The 20,297-nt window shown below is 46.6% G+C and overlaps 2 protein-coding genes and 1 long non-coding RNA gene across 4 annotated transcripts in view; 1 reads left to right on the plus strand and 2 right to left on the minus strand.

Moving 5' to 3' along the window:
- BCAS2 (BCAS2 pre-mRNA processing factor) lies at positions 1-4,063 on the minus strand. Its single transcript, XM_026111998.2, has 7 exons — positions 3,971-4,063; positions 3,809-3,901; positions 3,667-3,737; positions 3,392-3,553; positions 2,242-2,292; positions 980-1,060; positions 1-441 (listed from the first exon to the last, which is right to left on the minus strand). The coding sequence occupies exons 1-7, from the start codon at positions 4,061-4,063 to the stop codon at positions 315-317; spliced, it is 678 nt and encodes a 225-aa protein (XP_025967783.1). The 3' UTR covers positions 1-314.
- LOC135323749 (uncharacterized) lies at positions 4,035-10,078 on the plus strand. Its single transcript, XR_010385269.1, has 2 exons — positions 4,035-4,219; positions 5,605-10,078. It is a non-coding gene; the product is annotated as an uncharacterized LOC135323749 (long non-coding RNA).
- Positions 5,464-20,297, minus strand: part of DENND2C (DENN domain containing 2C) — a 25,163-nt gene continuing 10,329 nt past the window's right edge. The window contains exons 5-19 of one of the 2 annotated variants that reach the window (XM_064498159.1): positions 19,933-20,100; positions 17,075-17,171; positions 16,274-16,318; positions 14,764-14,951; positions 11,581-11,690; positions 10,984-11,053; positions 10,546-10,623; positions 9,412-9,552; positions 8,897-9,045; positions 8,318-8,495; positions 7,936-7,977; positions 6,859-6,964; positions 6,491-6,730; positions 6,060-6,146; positions 5,464-5,598 (exon numbers count right to left, since the gene is read on the minus strand). In XM_064498159.1, coding sequence (XP_064354229.1) covers positions 5,567-5,598; positions 6,060-6,146; positions 6,491-6,730; positions 6,859-6,964; positions 7,936-7,977; positions 8,318-8,495; positions 8,897-9,045; positions 9,412-9,552; positions 10,546-10,623; positions 10,984-11,053; positions 11,581-11,690; positions 14,764-14,951; positions 16,274-16,318; positions 17,075-17,171; positions 19,933-20,100 — 1,731 coding nt within the window. In that variant the 3' untranslated portion in view covers positions 5,464-5,566. Of the gene's footprint in view, positions 5,599-6,059; positions 6,147-6,490; positions 6,731-6,858; positions 6,965-7,321; positions 7,540-7,935; positions 7,978-8,317; positions 8,496-8,896; positions 9,046-9,411; positions 9,553-10,545; positions 10,624-10,983; positions 11,054-11,580; positions 11,691-14,763; positions 14,952-16,273; positions 16,319-17,074; positions 17,172-19,932; positions 20,101-20,297 lie in introns of those variants that run through there. The other variant, XM_064498160.1, reaches the window with a different exon arrangement.

Here is a 20,297-nt window from a genome sequence, read left to right on the forward strand (position 1 = left end):
AATAGCAAAACAAGGTTTATTTCAGGCATACAGGAAAATGCAAAAACATGAAACACGTATTTCTAAGAACCAGTGCTATATGTATAAGTGAAATAATTCACAGTACACTTAACTGTCCTGATAATGTACTTCAAGAGATATTATGAGTCTTCCTTGTTTTAAATTCTAGGAGGCAGTAGGGTCAACAACACTTAAAAAAAAAATACCTTTCCCCCACCTCACACAACTGCAATTAGATGTATAAAAACACGTAGCATCTTCAAATACTTATTTTTAAAAAAATACGCAGCAGTAAAACAGTAAGGATTAAACCCTCAGAAGTCTTGCTGGATGTTCTCCTTGTTTGCTTCCCCATGCTGTTGTTTGATTTGTGAAATTTCATTTTCTAGCTGAACAATAGTTCGTTCAATCTCATAATTTTTACTGACAAGAGACACCCATCTGGAAGGGAACAAAAACAAAAAGCCTTTAAGTGTTATTGGGGCTTTAACAATCCTCCTTTTTAAAATCGGAGGAACAAGACAGTTATTGATTCAAAGAAAGTGACAACACTAAATAAAGCAGTATTTCTCTCAGTAGATGATAAACCTCAGTTGTATCAATAGTAATTTGGACAATTAAAGTGACAAAAAGTAATTATTTAGCTCTGTTAAACCTTAACATATAAAACTTCATGTACTAGGTTATGAAAAAAACCACTGACTTCCAATATTTAGATAAAGAGTTTAAGAAATAATTTACACAGACAATTTCAAGCACCTAATATGCCCTCCTCCTCACCTCCGTTGCTCACTGTTTCACTCAACCATAATAACTTATGTAGAACTGAATTATGCACCCTCTAAAACGCTTTGTATGGAGCAACAGTATTCCTGCAAAAACATCTTATGAGATCACTGAAAGATTACTGACATTCTCCAAAAAAGAATTTCATGCAAAAGATATACTTATAGAAGATAGAAAAATTCTAGATACTCACGTAGATTCCATTTCTCGTAGCTTAGCCCCAGCTGTAAGCTGCATGTTCTTTCGTTGCCAGTTCAGATCTTGAATGTTTTTCCTGGGGCAGAAAAGACTATAAATTCTTTGTTTGCTTTTTTAAAAATTTGTAAAATCTGCTGTTAAATCTTTAAATACACCTAAACCCTAAAAGTACTAGGAAAAAGCACTTTTGTAGCCAGGATCCTAACTACCACATACAGTCGGATAAAGCCCAGTACAGGGCTGCACACAGAAACCCAAGATAAGTTAAAAAAACAAAAAAACAAAAAAAAAACCCTTAATGCCCTACTATGAGCAAAGGTTCAAAAAATTCAAACCTTCTGCTACAGCAGGAAATGCAAAAGCTGGCCAAGCCCAGAATCCAGCAGCTCTGTTTTATTCTCTCTGAAAAAGGCCCAAAGAGCTAAGCTGATCTGCTAACCGTTCACAATATCCAGTAATTCAGTGAAGCACCTGAGAAGTGCCAAATACTTCTAGCTACTCAAAGACCAAATTAGTTTTTATTCACGCTCTTATTCTGTTAGCCTCCTTTCTCTGCCCGTGTGTTCCTTTAGCCCTTCCCAACTCCAGAATCCTGTTTCTACCCATTCCCACGCTGATTCTGCCCAAGACACCAATTCCAGCTAACCCAAAGAAGCAGGTAATAATAAAAGATATGACTTGCTATGCAACCTTGCTTTCTACCCATGTCCCAGTATGCAATCCCATCTTCAGGCTGAAGATGCTGCAAATTACAGTAATTCACCTGAATCTGAAAGCTGAAAAGCTCTAACTCGCGTAGTGCATAGCATCCTATCTAAATAAACCAAGTTACTAAGGTGCACCATTTTGATATCCTACAACTCCATCAGTGAGTAATCCCTGTCTGTTAACTCATTAGAGCATTCACTTTTAAATGAGAGGCCAAACTTAACATCAGCCAGCATGTCTTCACTGAGACAACTACATGCTAAACAAAGGTCTATTAACAGCAAAAAGAAAACATGACTGTGTTCGAGAGAGGATCTCATCACAATTCATTCTGCTCAAAGCAGAGATTCAGACAAAAAAACATAAGCAGAACAGGCATTATAAAGATATCAGCATGGGATGGGGCATGGGGTAGGTCCCGTACTTACTATTCCAGGTCATCTTTCCTGACTGTGGCAGCAGTATACACACAAGCCTCTCTGCATAGCTATGGAAGGAATTCATATTCCTTCCAACTTCAGTACAAGACTATTAAAAACAATGACTCACCTCAACTTCTGAAGTTCTTTCTGGGCTTGTTCTATCATATGAACCAGGTGCCTAATAGCAGAATGGTAAGTGCAGTATTAGGAAATCGCACATTTACCCATTTAACCTACCATTTAAATCTTCAGAGTTAAGCAAGGAACAAGCCGGTAACAGTGCAAACATCAGACAACCTGTTTTCAACACAGTCTGTGCTCTTCACTCCTGAGGGATGTAACACCCAAACGCTTTTGTAGTAATAATGCACGCAATTCAAGATATAAGCCTTAAATAACCACCACATTCAGCCCTTGCCATCACACAATCATATCATAAAGCTACATCCATCAGTTGATCAAGGTCTACCTTCAAGCTTTCTACCGTATACTTGAACTATTCTGATTAGAATAGTGTTGAAATATTCCATTACCTTATCAGTAGGTAACAAGGTATGGTCTTCTAGTTCTATTAGGTCTATTTTTCATTCTAAACTTACCTGTAATTAATTTACACCATTTTTTCCCCTTTTACAACATTGTCAGAGCACAAACAGTTCTTTTCTCTCTTCTGCATATTTATGAGTTAACGTATCCTCTTCCTGCCTCCCTTTTCTTAAGCTAAGCAAACAACCCTTTGCCTCCTCTCAAGAGGTTACACATTCCTTTTGCCTACACTTTAATTGAAGCTTAAAGTGACCCTTCTTAAAAACAAGTATTAAAAATCTCTGCCTGAAATAGCCCAAGTGATTCTCCAGCCATACTTTCTAGAGCTCTATTCAGCTTTTGCCACAGCTTTATTAACAAGTGGCTCCAGGTTGAACAGGATTAGTAGCACATCCTCATTTCCAGATGCGGAATTACCATTTTAAAGAATGTTGTAAGTTGGTTCAGTTATCCACAGTTTAAGCCTAATAGCAACCAACAGCTACCCAAACAATAACTCACAAAATTCAAGACTGAGATGTACTGAATCACAGGCTATTTCCAGGCCACAGAGGAGAACTCCTCAGACCGCAGTTACTTCTTGCATATACAGTTTCCTCCAAGGGACTCCGCAACGGTTCCAGGCTACCTTCTTAAGATTCTCACTGCGGTTACGCACAAAAACGTGAGCAATACATGGAAAATAAAGTCACAGCTGCAAGGAGGCTCAGCAAAGCAGCAGAACGCCTTACTCGTTGTAGACCTTCCAGGCATTGCAGCCGTGCTGGGACATGAGCTCCAGGTTCTCGATGCGGACGGCCTGGTGCTCCAGCTGCGCCATGGAGTTGTTGACACACTCCTGCCAGGCCGTGATGTCGTTCTTCTGCCCGGAGGAGGGGGCCGGCAGCTCGTACCTGCAACGAACCGCGCCGCGCCGCCCACTCAGCCCGGCCCGCGGCGGCGGGGGGAGGCCGCGGAGGCCGGTCCGGGCGGGGGGGGGGGGGGGGCCGCGGCCGCCCGAGCTTACCTCTTCATGCTGAGCAGCTCCAGCGGCTGCCGGGCGGCCAGGCGCTCGAACTCGTTCCGCATGATCTCGGTCTGCGGGGACACGGCGGTGAGCCGGCGGCGGGGCCAAGGCCGGGGCCGGGGCCGCGGCCACCGCTGCTCACCTCGAAGGCGCTGTAGTCGTGCGCCGGCAGGTAGCTCAGGTAGTTCTTCGTCGGCCGGTACCGCCGCGTCTCCTCCTCCACCAGCGCCGCGGCCTAGCACACACCGGGGCGTCAGGGAGCACCGCGACCCCGGCCCCGGCCCCCGCCCCCGCCCCCGCTCACCGCCTCGCGGACGCCCGGCGCCTCGTAGCCCTGGTCGAAGTAGGGCAGCGCGTCCACCACCACGTCGCCGGCCACCAGCCCCGGGCCCGACATGGCTGGCTCCGCTCTGCGCCGCTCCGCGCCTGCGCGTCCGTCGCCGAGCCCCGCAGGGCGCCTGCGCCTCGCCGCCCGCCCCGCCGCGCCCCGCCCCCGCGCGCCGGGCTGCCCTGGGGGAACGCGGGGGGACCGGGCCCGACGGGGACCCCCCGGGTAAGGGACGCGACGGGCCGGGGGAGGCTGGGCCCCGATCGGGACGGGCCGGGGGGAGCCGGGCCCCACCGGGGACGAGACGGGACGGGGGGAGCCGGGCCCCACCGGGGACGGGACGGGACGGGACGGGCAGGGGGGAGCCGGGCCCCACCGGGGACGGGACGGGACAGGACGGGACGGGACGGGCCGGGGGAGGCTGGGCCCTGATCGGGACGGGCCGGGGGGAGCCGGGCCCCACCGGGGACGAGACGGGACGGGCGGGGGGAGCCGGGCCCCACCGGGGACGGGACGGGACGAGACGGGACGGGCTGGGGGAGGCTGGGCCCCGATCGGGACGGGCCGGGGGGAGCTGGGCCCCACCGGGGACGAGACGGGACGGGGGGAGCCGGGCCCCACCGGGGACGGGACGGGACGGGACGGGCGGGGGGAGCCGGGCCCCACCGGGGACGGGACGGGACAGGACGGGACGGGACGGGCCGGGGGAGGCTGGGCCCTGATCGGGACGGGCCGGGGGGAGCCGGGCCCCACCGGGGACGAGACGGGACGGGCGGGGGGAGCCGGGCCCCACCGGGGACGGGACGGGACGAGACGGGACGGGCTGGGGGAGGCTGGGCCCCGATCGGGACGGGCCGGGGGGAGCTGGGCCCCACCGGGGACGGGACGGGACGGGGGGAGCCGGGCCCCACCGGGGACGAGACGGGACGGGCGGGGGGAGCCGGGCCCCACCGGGGACGGGACGGGACGAGACGGGACGGGCTGGGGGAGGCTGGGCCCCGATCGGGACGGGCCGGGGGGAGCTGGGCCCCACCGGGGACGAGACGGGACGGGGGGAGCCGGGCCCCACCGGGGACGGGACGGGACGGGACGGGCGGGGGGAGCCGGGCCCCACCGGGGACCGGACGGGGGAGGCTGGGCCCCGATCGGGACGAGACGGGGGGAGCCGGGCCCCACCGGGGACGGGACAGGACGGGGGGGAGCCAGGCCCCACCGGGGACGGGACGCGACGGGCTGGGGGAGGCTGGGCCCCGATCCGGACAGGACGGGGGGGGGGAGCCGGGCCCCACCAGGGATGGGATGGAACGGGACGGGGGGAGCCGGGCCCCACCAGGGACGGGACGGGACAGGGGGAGTGGGGCCCCACTGGGGACGAGACGGGACGGGACGGGACGGGGGGAGCCGGGCCCTGCAGCTCGGGGCGGGCTAGGGTGGCAGCACGCAGATGCTAACAAAGAGGCAGAAAGCGGTTTCTGGGTCAGGAAGCCGTTATTGAGGAGGCAGAGCGTGAGGAGCCGTGGCAGCTCCCGGGGCTCCTTGGGGTCCGGGTGCGGACCGCCCGGCAGCACACAGTCACTTCTTCTGAAGAAATCGCATTTTGCTTCCTACAGAGAAAACACACCGTTAGCATGCGGAGACACTCCAGGAGCGATTGGGCTAACAACTTTTGCAAGGAAGAAATTCATGCTTGCCAGGTGGAAGACGTCTACCCCCTTGGTATGTTTGCGGCCAAGGCCAAAACCAAGAAACAATTATAGGCAGCTCTAGGATTAGACTTCCACAAACTTTATCTAAAGATGGAAAAGCTTACAAATAATATAAACGATATTATATAAATTATGTATATTTTTATATATGGAATATTGTTTATATTATTAAATTGTAATTATATAAAATTATAAAAATATAAATATTTTTAAAACAAAAGAAAAATTTTACAAAGTGCTCAGTATAGGTAAAATAGGTCAAAGTGCATGAGGCAAAGTGTGCACTCTTTTGCATAAAATTATTTGTTCAGTAGCCATGTTTATAAAAAAATACTCAACAAAGAAACCTGCTTCTTTACCAAGACTGCGAAGGATTTTGTTCATCCCCCTTGGTTCAGTCTCTGGAATACTCTCCAAATACTCCAAGGCACGGACCTCAAAAAGACCTGAAGAAGAAAAATATCACTCAGCCATTCCCATTTCTTAGTATGTGGCATCTCAAATTATTAACAAGGTTATGAAAAGAAAATTGTGCCTGCAATATCAGCTGCAGGATCAAGCCTAGAAAGGAGACAGATACACAAAAATTCTTTGCCTAACAAGACGCATTCCACTGAGTCATTAGAAGGCATGAAGCTATTGCCGTTGCATTGTGCCATATCTGCATTACATTTGCCATGGTGCCAACAGGGTAACTTGTCAGGACAGAAGGCTGCTTAAGAGTCAAAGTGATGTGACATTATACTTTGAAAGTCCCTTTGTAAAATGAGAAAAGGGTATTAAACCTCACCTTTGACCATGCTCTTACTCAGCTCTCGATCTTGTATGAACCCTGCAAACATCTGTGTTTCCATGAACAAGTGCAGGAAATGACGCACATTACGTGACATATGAGATTTTCGGAACAATTCCCGCTGAAACACCCACTCCCCTTTTTCTGTGACATTCATGTGTAGGGAGTAGTGTCCAACAATCTCCACAAAGAACCGCACAAAAGCTTCAGAGACCAGGGAGTTAAGAGGCATATCACCTGTGAAAAGTACAACAGAGTAGTCATTTCCCTCTACATTCATCATTTTGAGCAGTCCTCTTCTGAGAAAGAGTCATATAGTCTATTGTAGACGTACAGTCTATGTATAGACTTTTCTATACAGGTACCTTGTGTGCTACTCTGCTCCTGAGACAGGATTTCACTTCGTTCCTCCAAGATTTGTACAAGTGCAGCCTGGAGCTTATGAGGCAGGATCTCATCCTCATCTGATACCTAAAAAAAGAAATGGCTAGGAAGGCATTTTTGTGTTTTATCTGTCATCAACAGAAACTTCTCACTGTGAACAGATGAGAAAAGCTTGTGACACACCTGAAATGATCAGAGGGAAGTTACTCTACGATATGGGGTATGTCTTCAAATGCATTGAAGACAATGCATTTGTCTTGTAGCCACAGCAATGAAAAACATTTGCTCAGCACCTTCCAGCTAAGTAGTAGTAGTAGTCACATGCACAAATGACCAACACAGAAAAATGTATGCTACATCCACTACACAGACTCAGGCTTAATATACCAGTGATAAAACACACTAGAACAAAAGTCTGCTCAGAAAAGATGGCAAGTCACAACATTCTGTTGAAAAAGCAGTCCTTTAATACCTTTCTCCAGTTGCAGGCTGCAACACAAAATAGAACAATAAGGCAAGGAAAAGGAGATGCAAATACCCTCCTGAACTACTAATGCTCCAGGATGTTTATGTAGAAGGCACTTTCTTTACATTGGGGAAAGTTTGGGGCCAGCAGAGAACTGCAAGAGAACTGTGATAGCTTGTCTTCTAGATTATCATTCCTGAAAAAAAAAAAACAAAACACCTCACCTAGATGAGAGAGGAGAAAGCCCTTTCGAGAATGGGTGCACAAAAACAGGAAGACAGCCAGAAAGCAGCAAAGAATCCTAGTGGTCCACTTAACAAATCAACTAAGAATCTAAGTCCAGCCCAGATAAACAGCACCTTCAGTTTCATAGGGCTCTGTATCTCATACAACCTCAGCCTTGCAAAAAGGATCCTTGCAAGCCTGTTCACTTTCCTTCTCTGTGGATCTAAAAGGAATGCAGGATGTTACCTGGCCCCCCACAGTCTACACATGAATACTAGCTTGTGCTGATTTCTTGCTTACAATTCCATTTGTCAATGCCCTTTCCCAGCGCATAGCCATGAGTGGCCAACAACGTTACTTCACTCACCTCTTGCAAAAACCGGTCAGTGCAAAGATCAACAATCAGAACCTGGGGAAGGATGTACAAAACACATTAACTCTTAATCCAAGTATGCTGCTGTACAGAAAAAAAAAAAAGAAAAACCTTTTTTTTTTTTTTTAATGTCCTCAGTGGCACAGAATTTCACACACAAACCACAGGTTTTCCATAACTGCATCCTGTCCCTAAGAACAATCAATATTATTTATCTGAAATAACAATGGAATGGCCTGACATGTATCTGGCAAGTCATCAACAGTCTCGGAAAGTTTAACACTTCATATCAAGAGAGTATCCACAGTTTCTTCCAGAGAAGTTAGCATCATACCACTGGAATTGTTTCTCCCCTTTTTTTTCCCCCAACTCTCACCTCTTCTATGGGCAGGTCCTGGAGCCGTGGTAACGAGCAGGAGAGAATGCCAATTAAGAACGGGGTCGGAGAGCAGGCAATATCAATCATGGAAGTCGGTAGGACTGGTATGTAGGTGTGTTGCCAAGTGAAGGGATAAAGTGTTGCCACTGCGGCATGGCCACATTTAGACAGAGTGCTAAAAAGGAAAGAGAAGCACAGAGTAGGTTGTCAATGTATTCATTGCTGAGCTACAGACATAGTTTAGAAATGTTCATGAAAACCATAATTTACATACATTCTTTATGCGACAGCAGAAGCCCCATGCACCTACTTTTGAAGTCAGTTATGGAGAACCAGAAATAGCATCAACCCACACTAAAGAAATAAGTAGGTAAGGTAACATGCCCTTATCTCCTTTCGGGTAAATAGCATACTCCAAATTCTCAGCATGCACATACTATATGGAGAATCTGCAAAAAGCTCTTAAATGTAACTATTTACAAAAAGTTAGACAAGCTTGCACATGAAACAGGCCCAAACACAGAAGAAAACCCAACACTCTTCAGAAAGAAAAAGTCACTCAGACTCATTTTTCACCTTAAATTGTCAGCAACCAAGATCACCCTCCTTTCCAGCAGGAGAGAGGCAAAGACCCGAATCATGCGAGAGACACTTAAACACTTAAACAGGCATTCGAAGTCAACATGTTCAAGTCGAGAATCCAACGGACGGCAGAGTTCCATAACCTGGGAGAAAAGCAGAGATGCAGGACTCCGGATGAGAGCGCCACAACATGGAGGAGGGCTGGATGGGGGGGATCTCTCTGGAAAGCAAACTGATGGATCCTCACAAGTAGGAACCAAGCAGCTTAGACAGTTCAGGGCATCACAAAGGCCTCAACCAGCACTTCTCTAAAAAAACAGGGAATCACTTCTATCGCAGTATGCTTCTGCAGGAGGCAGGTTTCTCTGACAGCCTCCCTTGAAAGTTTAGAAAATAATCTTCACATTAATTACTTACAGCCAGCACCACTGTACAGTGCAGTTTGCAAAGTGCCACTACACCCCAGTGACACCAACCAACAGAAAAAAGCCAGTCCGGATTTCAGTTACCTCATTTCCTGCTCCTGGCAGGAAACTCTTCACAGTAATAGTGCATCCAGGAGCAGGGAAAGGTGCCTCCATGACACTACGCATAAATGGGTGCACTAGGGCTGGGGACATCTCTCGTCTCTTCTCCACTTCATCTAAAATCTGCGAGAAAATAAATCAGACAGTGGTTCAGTGCCTGCTGGTGAGCCATACAAGAAATGATTCTATGCTGCATTATCCCATTCTGCAGCTACACATGAAGGGTGCAACATGGACTCTCAGCCCTCTTCCCCCTTGCTTGGGACCCCTGTGTAAGCTCTCAAAGATCTGAATAATGAACATGGGAATAGGTACTACAACTTCCCATTTCTCAAATCCAGTCCCCTGCTACTGAAAGGAAATGTGTTATATGTATTAATCAAATTCTCACAACTAATTAGAGGAGTAGCTTCTTATGTCTCACCCTTCAGCAAGACCCCATCCTCCTCTCCAGGAAGCCTTTCTGAAATGCTGTTCTAGAAACTCAGTGCTCCAACAGTTAGAGACCAGCTTTCATCATAAGCTTGTCCCCTGTATTCTTCCGCAATAGCTGCCCTTTACCTGTAATAGCCTTTCCCAGCATTTACTTCCTTACCTACTCTCCCCATGGTGGTAGGAGAAATAAACAGCTCTTTTTTCTCCTCTTAAACTGGTTTTCCATTTTCTTGAGTCATGGAAAAAGAGGATTAAGGGTCTCCACACCAGTAATATTGGGTATTAAAAGCCACTTCCTGAAAGCAACTTGCTGGAATAATAATCTTCTGTATACTGGTTGACAAGTCTCAGCACTAGTATCATTTCATTTGCCCAGTCAAAGCAAAGATAGCAAGGAAGCACCCGGCTGGGATGGATGTTATAATTGCTAAGCAATTTTAGGCTGGACAGCAGCATCCAGTTACTTCCTGGAGCTTGCAGGTTGTTGGAGATGTTATAATTGCTAAGCAATTTTAGGCTGGACAGCAGCATCCAGTTACTTCCTGGAGCTTGCAGGTTGTTGGAGATGTTATAATTGCTAAGCAATTTTAGGCTGGACAGCAGCATCCAGTTACTTCCTGGAGCTTGCAGGTTGTTGGAGACCCATGTCTGATAGGAAGTAACAGGCTCTCCCCACCTCACCTTGGAGAAGAGGTTGAAGCAGCCCAGACGGCTAACAATGCAGTATACCTCCGGAAGGCGCTTTCCTTTCCCTTCTGGCTGAAAGGCAACAGAACATTTACACTGAGAACAGGGATGCAATAAAGAACCTAGCACCTATGATTTAGCTGACTCACAGAATTCCTTCTGCTGTAGTTCCCTCTACACCTCTGACTTCAGAGATTCCTGAGGAATGACCAGTTCCAGGAGCTGCCTTTCATACCCAGAACCCACTTCACTGTATTGCTGGGTATCATCATGCTCCTGCCCTTATGCATTTAAGAGGCTGGTAATACCAGCAGTAGCACAGGAACTACACAACCCACATGGGAAATCACTGTCCATTCTCATCCTCACTTGACTGTGAAAGTTTCTCTTTATCAGTCTATTCTTTACTCCCCATCCAACACAGGTGCTTACCAGGAGCTTCTTGCAGTACCCAAACCAGCGGCTGCCATCCTCACCCGTCAACACAAAAGAGAATGTTTCACTGGGGAGCAAAGAAGTGTCAGGGTCAAATTTACTATGTGGTTTAGAGGAAGACAAGAGACTGACAGACAAAGCAAGATACATGCATCACACAAACTACAAGCCATTCTCTTTCTGGTCACAGCAGAGACCCCTGCTATGGATAGCCGGGTTCTTCAGCCTCCATTCTGTGGAAGAACACCTGCGGGCCACCAGCTCTCATCCATCTATAGCTCTCCTCCTTCCCAACTGTTTCTGCATTCTGCCAAGCAGCAGCATAAGTACTTGCCAATCCCAGGAGCTGGCCTCGAACAGAAGTTACAGACTTCCTATTCCAAATAGGAAAGATGCTGCTTGGGCAGAAGCAGCACTTTTGCCTCCACCTCCATATCTCATCTTCCCCTATCATAGCAGGTTAGGGCTCAGTCTTTCCCATTTTTCTCTGCATTGGCTGCAGTTCCTTTGGTCCAGGAAACTGGCATATACCTAAACCCTCAGCATTGTCCCCAGAGGCACATCAGGCATCAATACTCAAAAATAAGTCTTTACCTTTTAAGGGCCGATGTAGGAAACCAGTCTTTGGGATCTGGAAAGCAGAATTTGGGAATGATCTTTAGCCTCTCTTCAGTATCCTTTGACTGTCTCAAGGGAAGTTCAGGCTGGAGGGGTAACACATGCATTTAAAGTCACTGAAGCATGGTGTATGGCTGCAGCATTTTAAACAAAGAGAGTATCTTTCTGACTCTTCCAAATGCTGACCATCAGATAGCTAGTGCACAAGTACAGGAGAACCGATTCTGGGTATAACAGATTCCCAGTTCCCTCTTTCATCATTCCTGCTGACTGGACTTTTGTAAAGTTACCCAGCTGGTCTTGGTAAGTGTTGAGCAAGATTTAGTGGCATAGCCAAGTTTATAGGGAGTGAAACTAGAATTGAGCCCCCAGATGACTGTTGTGTGATTAGGCAGCCTGCCTCACTTCTGTTCCCAGGAGAGCTGAAGATGCTAAGAGAAACAGGAATGTCCTTGGCTTCTGAGGGGCAGATCATTCCCAGTTCAGCTGTGAAAAGAGCATAGCTGTTCCATGTCCCAGTTACCTGGTGCAGGCTCAAGTCAAATCCCTCAAAGAAGACAGGACAACTTTCCATGCTTAAAACCACCCAGAAGGGGCAAAAAGAAGGTTTTTAAATAAGAGAGATCACACTTCAGTTAGAAATGCTCCTGAGGAGAGGAAGTTTGTTCCATAAAGCCGATTTTAGAAGCTGAGCTCTCAGTCAGCATATCCAGCTTACTCCACTCTCCCAAGCTGAGACAGCATCAAGGAATAGTTAGGAAGCATTTTCACAGAATAACAGTTGTACAAAAGCCTCACTGGTCTTAGGCACGCAGCCCAAAGAAGAGGGTGACAAGCAGATTACTTGGAAGCAATGCTATTTTTAGAAGAGAGACAAATCTGTAATCAAAACACCTCCATAATCATTGCTCCATAATTACTGGGCAATGGTTCCTGCAAGTCCCCCATCAAAATACTGTAATTTGAGCAGAGGATAAACAAACACCAATAAAATAATTTGTTTTGTCAGTGCATTTGTAAAAGCAAGCAAACAGCCACATGGTACAATTGGGTCTGATCGCCTGCTGGGGCAGCAGGAAAGAACAACACACTGCCCTTCCCCAAGGTGACAGTCAGATTGTAGCGCTGTACCAGGGAAAAGCTAAATCTGGTTGCACTCCTTTCTGCCTTCTAACACCCTAAAGTTTGCACTTTTAGCAGCTATCATTTATGCATCTTCAATTTTATCCAGTAAATTAGGACTCTGCACTCTTTCTGGCTGTGGTCCTTTATTTTGTGAAGCAAAATGTTTAGACATTTAAGATGCTAAAGGTATTTGCACAGAAATCCTTTATGCTGCTGGACACCAGGTGTCCTGCTAGAGTCCCCCATAACTTCCCCTAATGAATTAAACATCTCCTTCCCTATTTGGATGACATGCAGACTCCTTAACAACCTCTCCCTTATTCCTTATAGCACAGCTAGAAGAATTATTGGTTTTATTCTGTCCTTAGCAGATGGCCCCAGGCACAAGCCTAGATGGTGACATATGAATATTCAGTCTGAGACCATGGAAGCAAGCATCAAGGCTCCATCCTCTTGGTTTCACACTAACCAATGTGTGCACTAAGTCATAGTTCAGTTACATGCACTCATCTTGTCATCCGTTTGGGCTGAACGGACAGAGAGAATGTTTATTTCAAATGGCTTGTTTTGGTTCACAGTACTTCAACTTCTCCAGTCAATCTCAGCTGTTGGGGGGCTGGTATATGTGGCTTTGCCTTTTTTTTTTTTTTTTTGCCAGAAAGTATAAGTAAGCCTAAAAGCCCTGGGGTTCTAGTTCCTGTATCGCATCAGCGAAACCACCTCACTCCTTGCTGTAAATCACAAACTGCCTTGATGAGATCAGGCCAGCTTTGGGAACAAAATTTTGCTGCACTCCCTTTCCTCTCCTGCAGGCTGCCTCAGCAGCGTACCACATAACAGGATGGCTTTGCAGTATTTCCAGACAGTTAGTATTGGAGCTTTCCTAGTTCCCACAAAAGTCAATAAACTCCTCATTACACCCAATGAGTGTTAAGCACAAGTGCACTGGCTAACCAGAACAGATTCATTTTCATTAACTGTGTCAGAGGCAATTATTTTCAGTTTAAAAAGCATCAGCAGTCCTCCAGCTCTCCTGGGCTTTATCATCTCTCAAATCCAAGCTCTTAAACTAGATTTGCCATATTCTCCAACTCCCAGGCAGTCCCACTCACTATACCATAGTTAGTGGGACAACAGTCCCTAAAATCTCATCTTTATGTATTTCTCAGACATTCAAGAAGCAAGCGGGATCTTACTAGCTGTCAAAGCTAGTGAAGGAGATATAAGGTGCACCAAGACCCCACAGATAAGGAAACAAAATAGTCTGCCACAACACATACCCATCTGTATTCACACCAGAACAATATTTAGACTGAAAAAGAACATGGCAAATTATTGTTTATAGAGTGGCCAAGGCCCATAACCCAGCTGTTGCCCAGTTATTTCTGAACAGCAGCTTCACCCCTCCTAGTGCCAGAACAAGGAAGGGTTCAGTCAGTACTTCAGGTAACAAGATCAATTACACACTTGTATACGATTGCTTTGTCAGCTAAATCATCACGGGCAGGCACACCCATGAGGAGAAAGGAAAGGCTGCACCATTTTAGCAGCGGGGTCAGTCACTTCTGGAGATGCACTGTCTCTTCAAACCAGTTTTTGTATTTTCAATCCAGGTCCCTTAAGAAATCCACCTTCCATTTCTCAGAGACATCAGAATCAGGCACAGAAGCCTCTAACTGCTCTGTCTTTTGAGAGAAAAATGTTTCTCCTCTGAAAATTGGAGGTTAGAAATTCTTTTCCGTTACAAATCCAATTTCTCCCCCACAAAGATAGTGTTTCTGGAGGCACCAAGTTGGTGGGACTTCCTAAACCTTACAATATTACAGGTATTTATACCAGTGGGGAATCAAGAAAGGCATTTAACAACTTGTCCAAGACTACGCATTAGCTCTGTAACAGTGCTTCAAATCTCAAACCTGTATTCTACCTAGTAGGCCAGTTTTATTAGTATAGAGTTCAGGAAGGGACAAACACACAGAGAAAATAAACGGTTACCGAGTGTGTTGTGTGGGGAGGCTTCCATGCAGCTCTTACCGTGATGGGAAACTGCTGTATGATCTGCGGTGCGTATGTCATCTCCGATGCCTTCTTGTGCAGTGACACCACCACAAATAGCTCAAATAGCTGCTGCTCCTGGAGCTCTATCAAATCCCTCTCCAACGTCTGGTAGCGCGGGTTCCTCTTGCAGCCTGACTGCACCTGCAGCAAGCATCTGTGTCGACCTGAAGGAGGGAGCAAATCCAAAGCCGTGACTACTATTGCCACACACCCACAGTTCACAGAAGAGGAATTGTCATTACCTTCAGAAGGGGGAAAAGAGATGAGTGGATTTGCCTAACCTCACAGCACTGTCTCACCCCACAAGAACGAGACTCCTTGGTCAGCTCCTCAAGCACAGAGAGCTGTTCCAGGCACAGGAGCAATGGCCTTGAAGCAGCTCCGCAGCCCTTCTGCCTGACAGCTAGCATTCTGCTGCTCCCCTGACATTCCTTCCATGCACCTCCGAGCAACACTGTGGTAGCAACAAGGAAAGGCTAAGAGAAGAAGCCCAGCTTCATCAGTGCAGTAATGTTGCCAGGCTTCAGGCAGCTACTCCATAACGCAGCGTGGGCATGCGAGAAAGGCAGTTTCCTGGCAAGACCCCTCCAGGCTGGGTTGTCTTGATAGGTAGTACACACTCACAAGCACAGGCAATGCTTTGACTTAAGAAATCCTTGTGGCCCAGGAACCATGATGCATTCTGGACACTGGAAACAACCGTTAAATCAGACAGTGACTCAATCACTGTATTTTTGAGTCTTCACCCTCTATTACTCTTCTTAACACAAAACAGTTGAACTTCTTCATCACCTCCAAGTTAAGGCCTTTTGCATGGTTCTGTCTAAGTAAATGAAACATCTAGAACAGTTCAACTGGTCCCGTTCACTGGATCCTCACTGTATATAGTTATCCTGCTAACAGACATGCCAGATTCATTCACCAGCACTGCTGGCCAGCCATTAGCATTTCACTTTCAAACCTTACCAGCCTAGAAACTCAGACCTGTTTGGTCTTTCCCACACCAAGCGGTTGTCACAAGTCTGTAGTCTGGGCCCAGTATCAAACTCGGGGCTAAGGAATCAGACAAATAACCAAGTGATTTCTCCCTAGAGGAAAGGGCATTTCAGAATATTACAAATATAAAACAGAGCCAAGGGAGGAAAGTAGGGGGGAAAAAATGACATCAAGTGTTAGCAGCAAAGGTGATCCATGGGCAATTCACTGCAAGACATATTTTGGTAAGCGTGATTCTACTAATTCAAAAATAAATCTACTTTAGCCACTGGCAGATGAGTAGCCTTAAACCTGAGGGGTTCAGGATAAGTGGCAGAAATAGAGGCCAATTTGTCACAGCAACAGCTCCCAGCCTTGGCACACCACCTCTCAGATGTTCCCATTCTCTGTCACGGCAGAAGCCACAATTAGTCAACGTGCTTATCCCATTAGAACCCTAGCCAAATACATAGTGCTACAGGGACAGGACCAGCCCCTGTGATTCACTCACTTTTTGGCTGATTTTCTGTATCGCTTTCATTCCCGCTGGTTTCACCTGAAACACACATAGTTTTCACTTATTAGCCATGCAGAAGGAAGATGGGCAACACCCCAAGTTGGGAAAGACAGAGAACTTCAGACTCATCAGGCCAACATCACACAGGGCTGCTCATCTATCCCGCTCTAAGCATCAGCAAAGAGCAGCTATTACTGGCAAATGTGCTACAACAGTAAATTTCAAAAAGTGGAGTTGATATGAAGTCACTGTTTCCAGTGAGCCATCTTCTAGGTCAGCTGAACACAGGCCAAGAATAGAAACCAAGTGGCTATTTGATGCTGCTAGGAAAGTTAACAGTATTGCCAAATAGAATATAGCATAAATAAAGACCATACCAGTGCTAGAAAACCAGAATACAAGAATATCACTTTAGAGGCACAAAAGAGATGAGTGGAGCAGCCAGAGGTGGTTCTCATGCAAAGTGGTTTTGGTGTGGATTTTTTTTGTTTTGTTCTGGTTTATTTTTTGAAAAAACACTTTTAACAACTACTCTGTCTCTTCAGGCTCAGACAACAGTGGGATCTTCCATTTTTAACAGTGTTAGACTTGGGTTAAGCAGGTGTTCCCAATCCTAGCAGTGCTGAAAGCCCAACAATTTCAGTCAGTTTCATGCAAGACATAGGGTTCAGCACTGTTGAGTCAGCCCAGCATGAGGTGGTGGTACCTGGCCTGTTAACAATACCCCAGGATATGGGGAAATTGCACCATTCAACAAGTGTGTAACAGAGAGAATGGTGCAAGAGCCCTCTATACCTTTCATCAGAGGAGCTTCTTTCCCACTGGGACTGAGCAACTTCACCCTCTTCTTTCCACGCTTGGAATCAAAGATCTCCTGTATTTTTAGTACAAGCTGAAATCCAAAGCAGAAGCAGAGGTTAATATGGGGTCCAAAAGGGGCACAAGTGCCAACAGAAAAGCAGCCCAACAGCTATCATCCAGCACCACAGCACTTTGGAAAGGCTGCTGAAGTCCTGCCAGGGACCCTGGCTCAAAGGCTCTCAGCTGGAGTGCTTTTAGCACAGTTCACTGGCTAGTGAATAAGCACAGAACTTCTGCTACAAGAGAAATATTACTTCTAGCACAATTCAAAGCTGACACCAAACTGTATATACATTCCGAAAGTTCTCATGTTTCACTTACCAAACAGATAGAAGAAGTAGAAAAATGTCTAGCATCAGATCTCAGTTTTCTATTACAGAGGCCAACTACAAAGGGACTTGCAAGAGTATCTTATAAACCTTCCTCTGCAAAGGATTCTGAACTCCACATACCCACAAGCATCACAATTCTTTCCAAGCCCAGAGAAAGCACAGCTCTTTCAGTGTAGCCTGGGGTTCGTTTCTTCAAATTTGTTGCTGCAGATGGATGTCAGATAGCTAGGGTAAGTTCTCCAAAGCACCATGCTGGGCATAGAACAAGGCTACACTGAGCACAGTCCTTGACCCAAGGTAGTTTGCTAAAATGAATGGATCATACTTTCAGTTTGCACAGGTGAGGAATGCCAGTGGGACAGAGTAATGTGCCAATACTGCAGGAACACCGCAGACCTGGTCCACTGGAAGAAAAAGCTTGGTAAACAACATAGCCCAAAGCAGAATAAGCTACAGGCATGGAAGAAGTGTCGGCATTTAAACACTTCAGGTAGATGCTGCTAACCTTCCTCCCATTGGTAACAAAGTCCTTAAAGCCAAAGTCACAACAGTTTCCACTACTCCTGTCACAGGCCTCTCTGGGCTCCCACCCTGAGCTGCCAGATATACAACATCACAGGCTGTGGCGGTTCCTTGATTCTACATCTCAAAGAATGCTATCACCTCACTGAGAAAAAGGATTTACTTTAAATGCAGCGAGCAGGTCAAGTTCATTCTTGTCCCAATTTAAGAATTCATTAAATGCTCCCACTGAATGTAACAGGGTGGGGCCCAGTCGTCTGTCACCACAAATACTGCATGAAAAGAAAGATATCCAGTAAGAGAACCTGTTTTTCAGCTCAAGCGCTTATCCCAAGCTCAACAAACTAGGCACAGGCTCTTCTCCTTCTCAGATCTATTTCTCACAATTTTCTGGGCCAGACAGACATGTTCTTTTAGTGTGAGGAGGCTGCAAGGAGGAAAAAACCCACAGCAGAAGGTGCTTCTTCTATTGCAAAACCTGCCTTCTTCCCCCTCTGCCATCCACTTTTACCTAGAGGTTTTCAATTTCTGTTCTGATTTTTGCACAGTTGAGTCACCAGTGAAAGGTGGTGTGTGTGTTTAAGGCAATAATGTGTTTCTTGAGCAATAAAAAAGTTTTTCTTTTTGGACTTCAAACCTTTTCTGAGTCTCTCTAACAATCTTGGCTCAGTTTTCTGAGAGCAGAGAGAATAACGTGTGCTTCCTGCTTGTAAATTGTTACCAGATTTTTGGAATAGGTTTGGTTTTGGGGAATGTTTTATTTTCCCCTCTCCAAAAGAAAGACACTCTCTGTCACAGCATTTTTATAAAGTTGCCACCTCCTTCCTGATTTCCCACCCCTGCAGTTTGTTTAAAACCACATATAAAAGATCTTTGTTATTCTAAAATACTTAACATTTGAACTGTATTTTGCAGCTGTCCCACTCTATCCCCCAGTCTCGTGCAAATTGAGCACATACACTCAATTTTCACATGAAATAATGATCTGCAGAAATTAAATGATTTTACCATGGCTAAAGTAAGTTGTTGCCACTGCTATAATTGGAACTCGAGTCCTAGGCACAACGCACCAAACGTTCCCCACTACGGCAGTAGCTGCAGCTGTCCTACAGCACACACTACATTTCATCACTGAAGGACACAAGCTAGTAATTGACAGTACTATCTTGAAAGATTCCCAGCACACAGGTAAGAATTACAACCAAGTCCTCTATTGTAAGGATGGATTAAATGCCTTTCTCACTACTCTGGTGTAGTGCATATGCATCTTTTACACACAGGCAGGAGGGAGTGGCCAGAGGCTCAGGCAAGAGAATGGTATGAAGGCTTTGTGAGATGGGTTCATCCCTGATGAGCTGCTCAGCACCTTTACACCGTGAAACAGCTGCAAGAGTATGTTCCTAATGTCAAGTCAAGGACTACAAGCCAACATGCCAAATAACCACTTGCCCAGCAAGCTCCCACAGCAGCCCCACACACTCAGCCATCTAACAACTCAGCCCCTGCGCAGTGAGAACGTAAGGTACAGTCTGAGACACACGCACAATATTGTACAAAACCTGCCCTTTAGCTCGGCGAGCCTCCTTGCATTCCTGCACCACACACAGCACAGAGCCAGCATCATCACACTTCATGGAGGTATTGGGAACATACTTTTAATGACAAACTACTACCCTCTGCAGATTCTTGGCCATCAGCACCACCACCATCCCAGCCAGAACTGGCACTCTGTTTTTTGATCTCCCAACACATGCCTGCTACTGGGAGAGAAATGGTTTGAGCAGGGTCATCTGTCCACACATACAGCAGTGATGAGCAGCATTCACCTGCCAGACACACAGCTCCATGACCACTTATAAAGCACTTACAGGGTGTCAAATAAAGCAGGAAGAGTTTGAAATGCCATGCAAGAAATAAGGTTTCACACTTAAATCTCACCCGGGGCAAGTTCTTTCTCCTGCTAGCAGCCTCTGCTGCTTGAAACAGCTTCCACTCCGTCAGCGTGACAGGCAGGGTTATGTCCTTCAACATTTTCCCTTGCAAACTTGTCTGGGAGGGCTTTAGCTCAAGAGTCTTGCGACTGAGAAAGGGAGGCTTGGGGGGAAGCTAGAAAACAGAATCAGAAGAGATGGTCAAGCATGGGATTAAGCTTTGGTCCAAATTTGCAGTCAGAGGAGTCAGATTACAAAAGATAAATTTCCTGCAACCTCCTGTTCTACCAAGCCAGCCCCTCTGGCACACTCAAGCATCCCATCAACACTCTCTTTTTCCTCTCTTTTTGATCCTTAACAGCTTAATCAACT

Source organism: Dromaius novaehollandiae, chromosome 27 (genome assembly GCF_036370855.1).
Source record: "Dromaius novaehollandiae isolate bDroNov1 chromosome 27, bDroNov1.hap1, whole genome shotgun sequence".
Classification (NCBI taxonomy): Eukaryota; Metazoa; Chordata; class Aves; order Casuariiformes; family Dromaiidae; genus Dromaius; species Dromaius novaehollandiae.

Bases quoted from the DNA above. Each gene is read 5' to 3' on its own strand.
- BCAS2 (XM_026111998.2), bottom strand. From the start codon at position 4,063: ATGTCGGGCCCGGGGCTGGTGGCCGGCGACGTGGTGGTGGACGCGCTG. The intron at 3,738-3,808 runs GTGAGCAGCGGT...GTGTCCCCGCAG, and splicing joins ACGACTACAGCGCCTTCGAG to ACCGAGATCATGCGGAACGA. The intron at 3,554-3,666 runs GTAAGCTCGGGC...GGTTCGTTGCAG, and splicing joins GAGCTGCTCAGCATGAAGAG to GTACGAGCTGCCGGCCCCCT.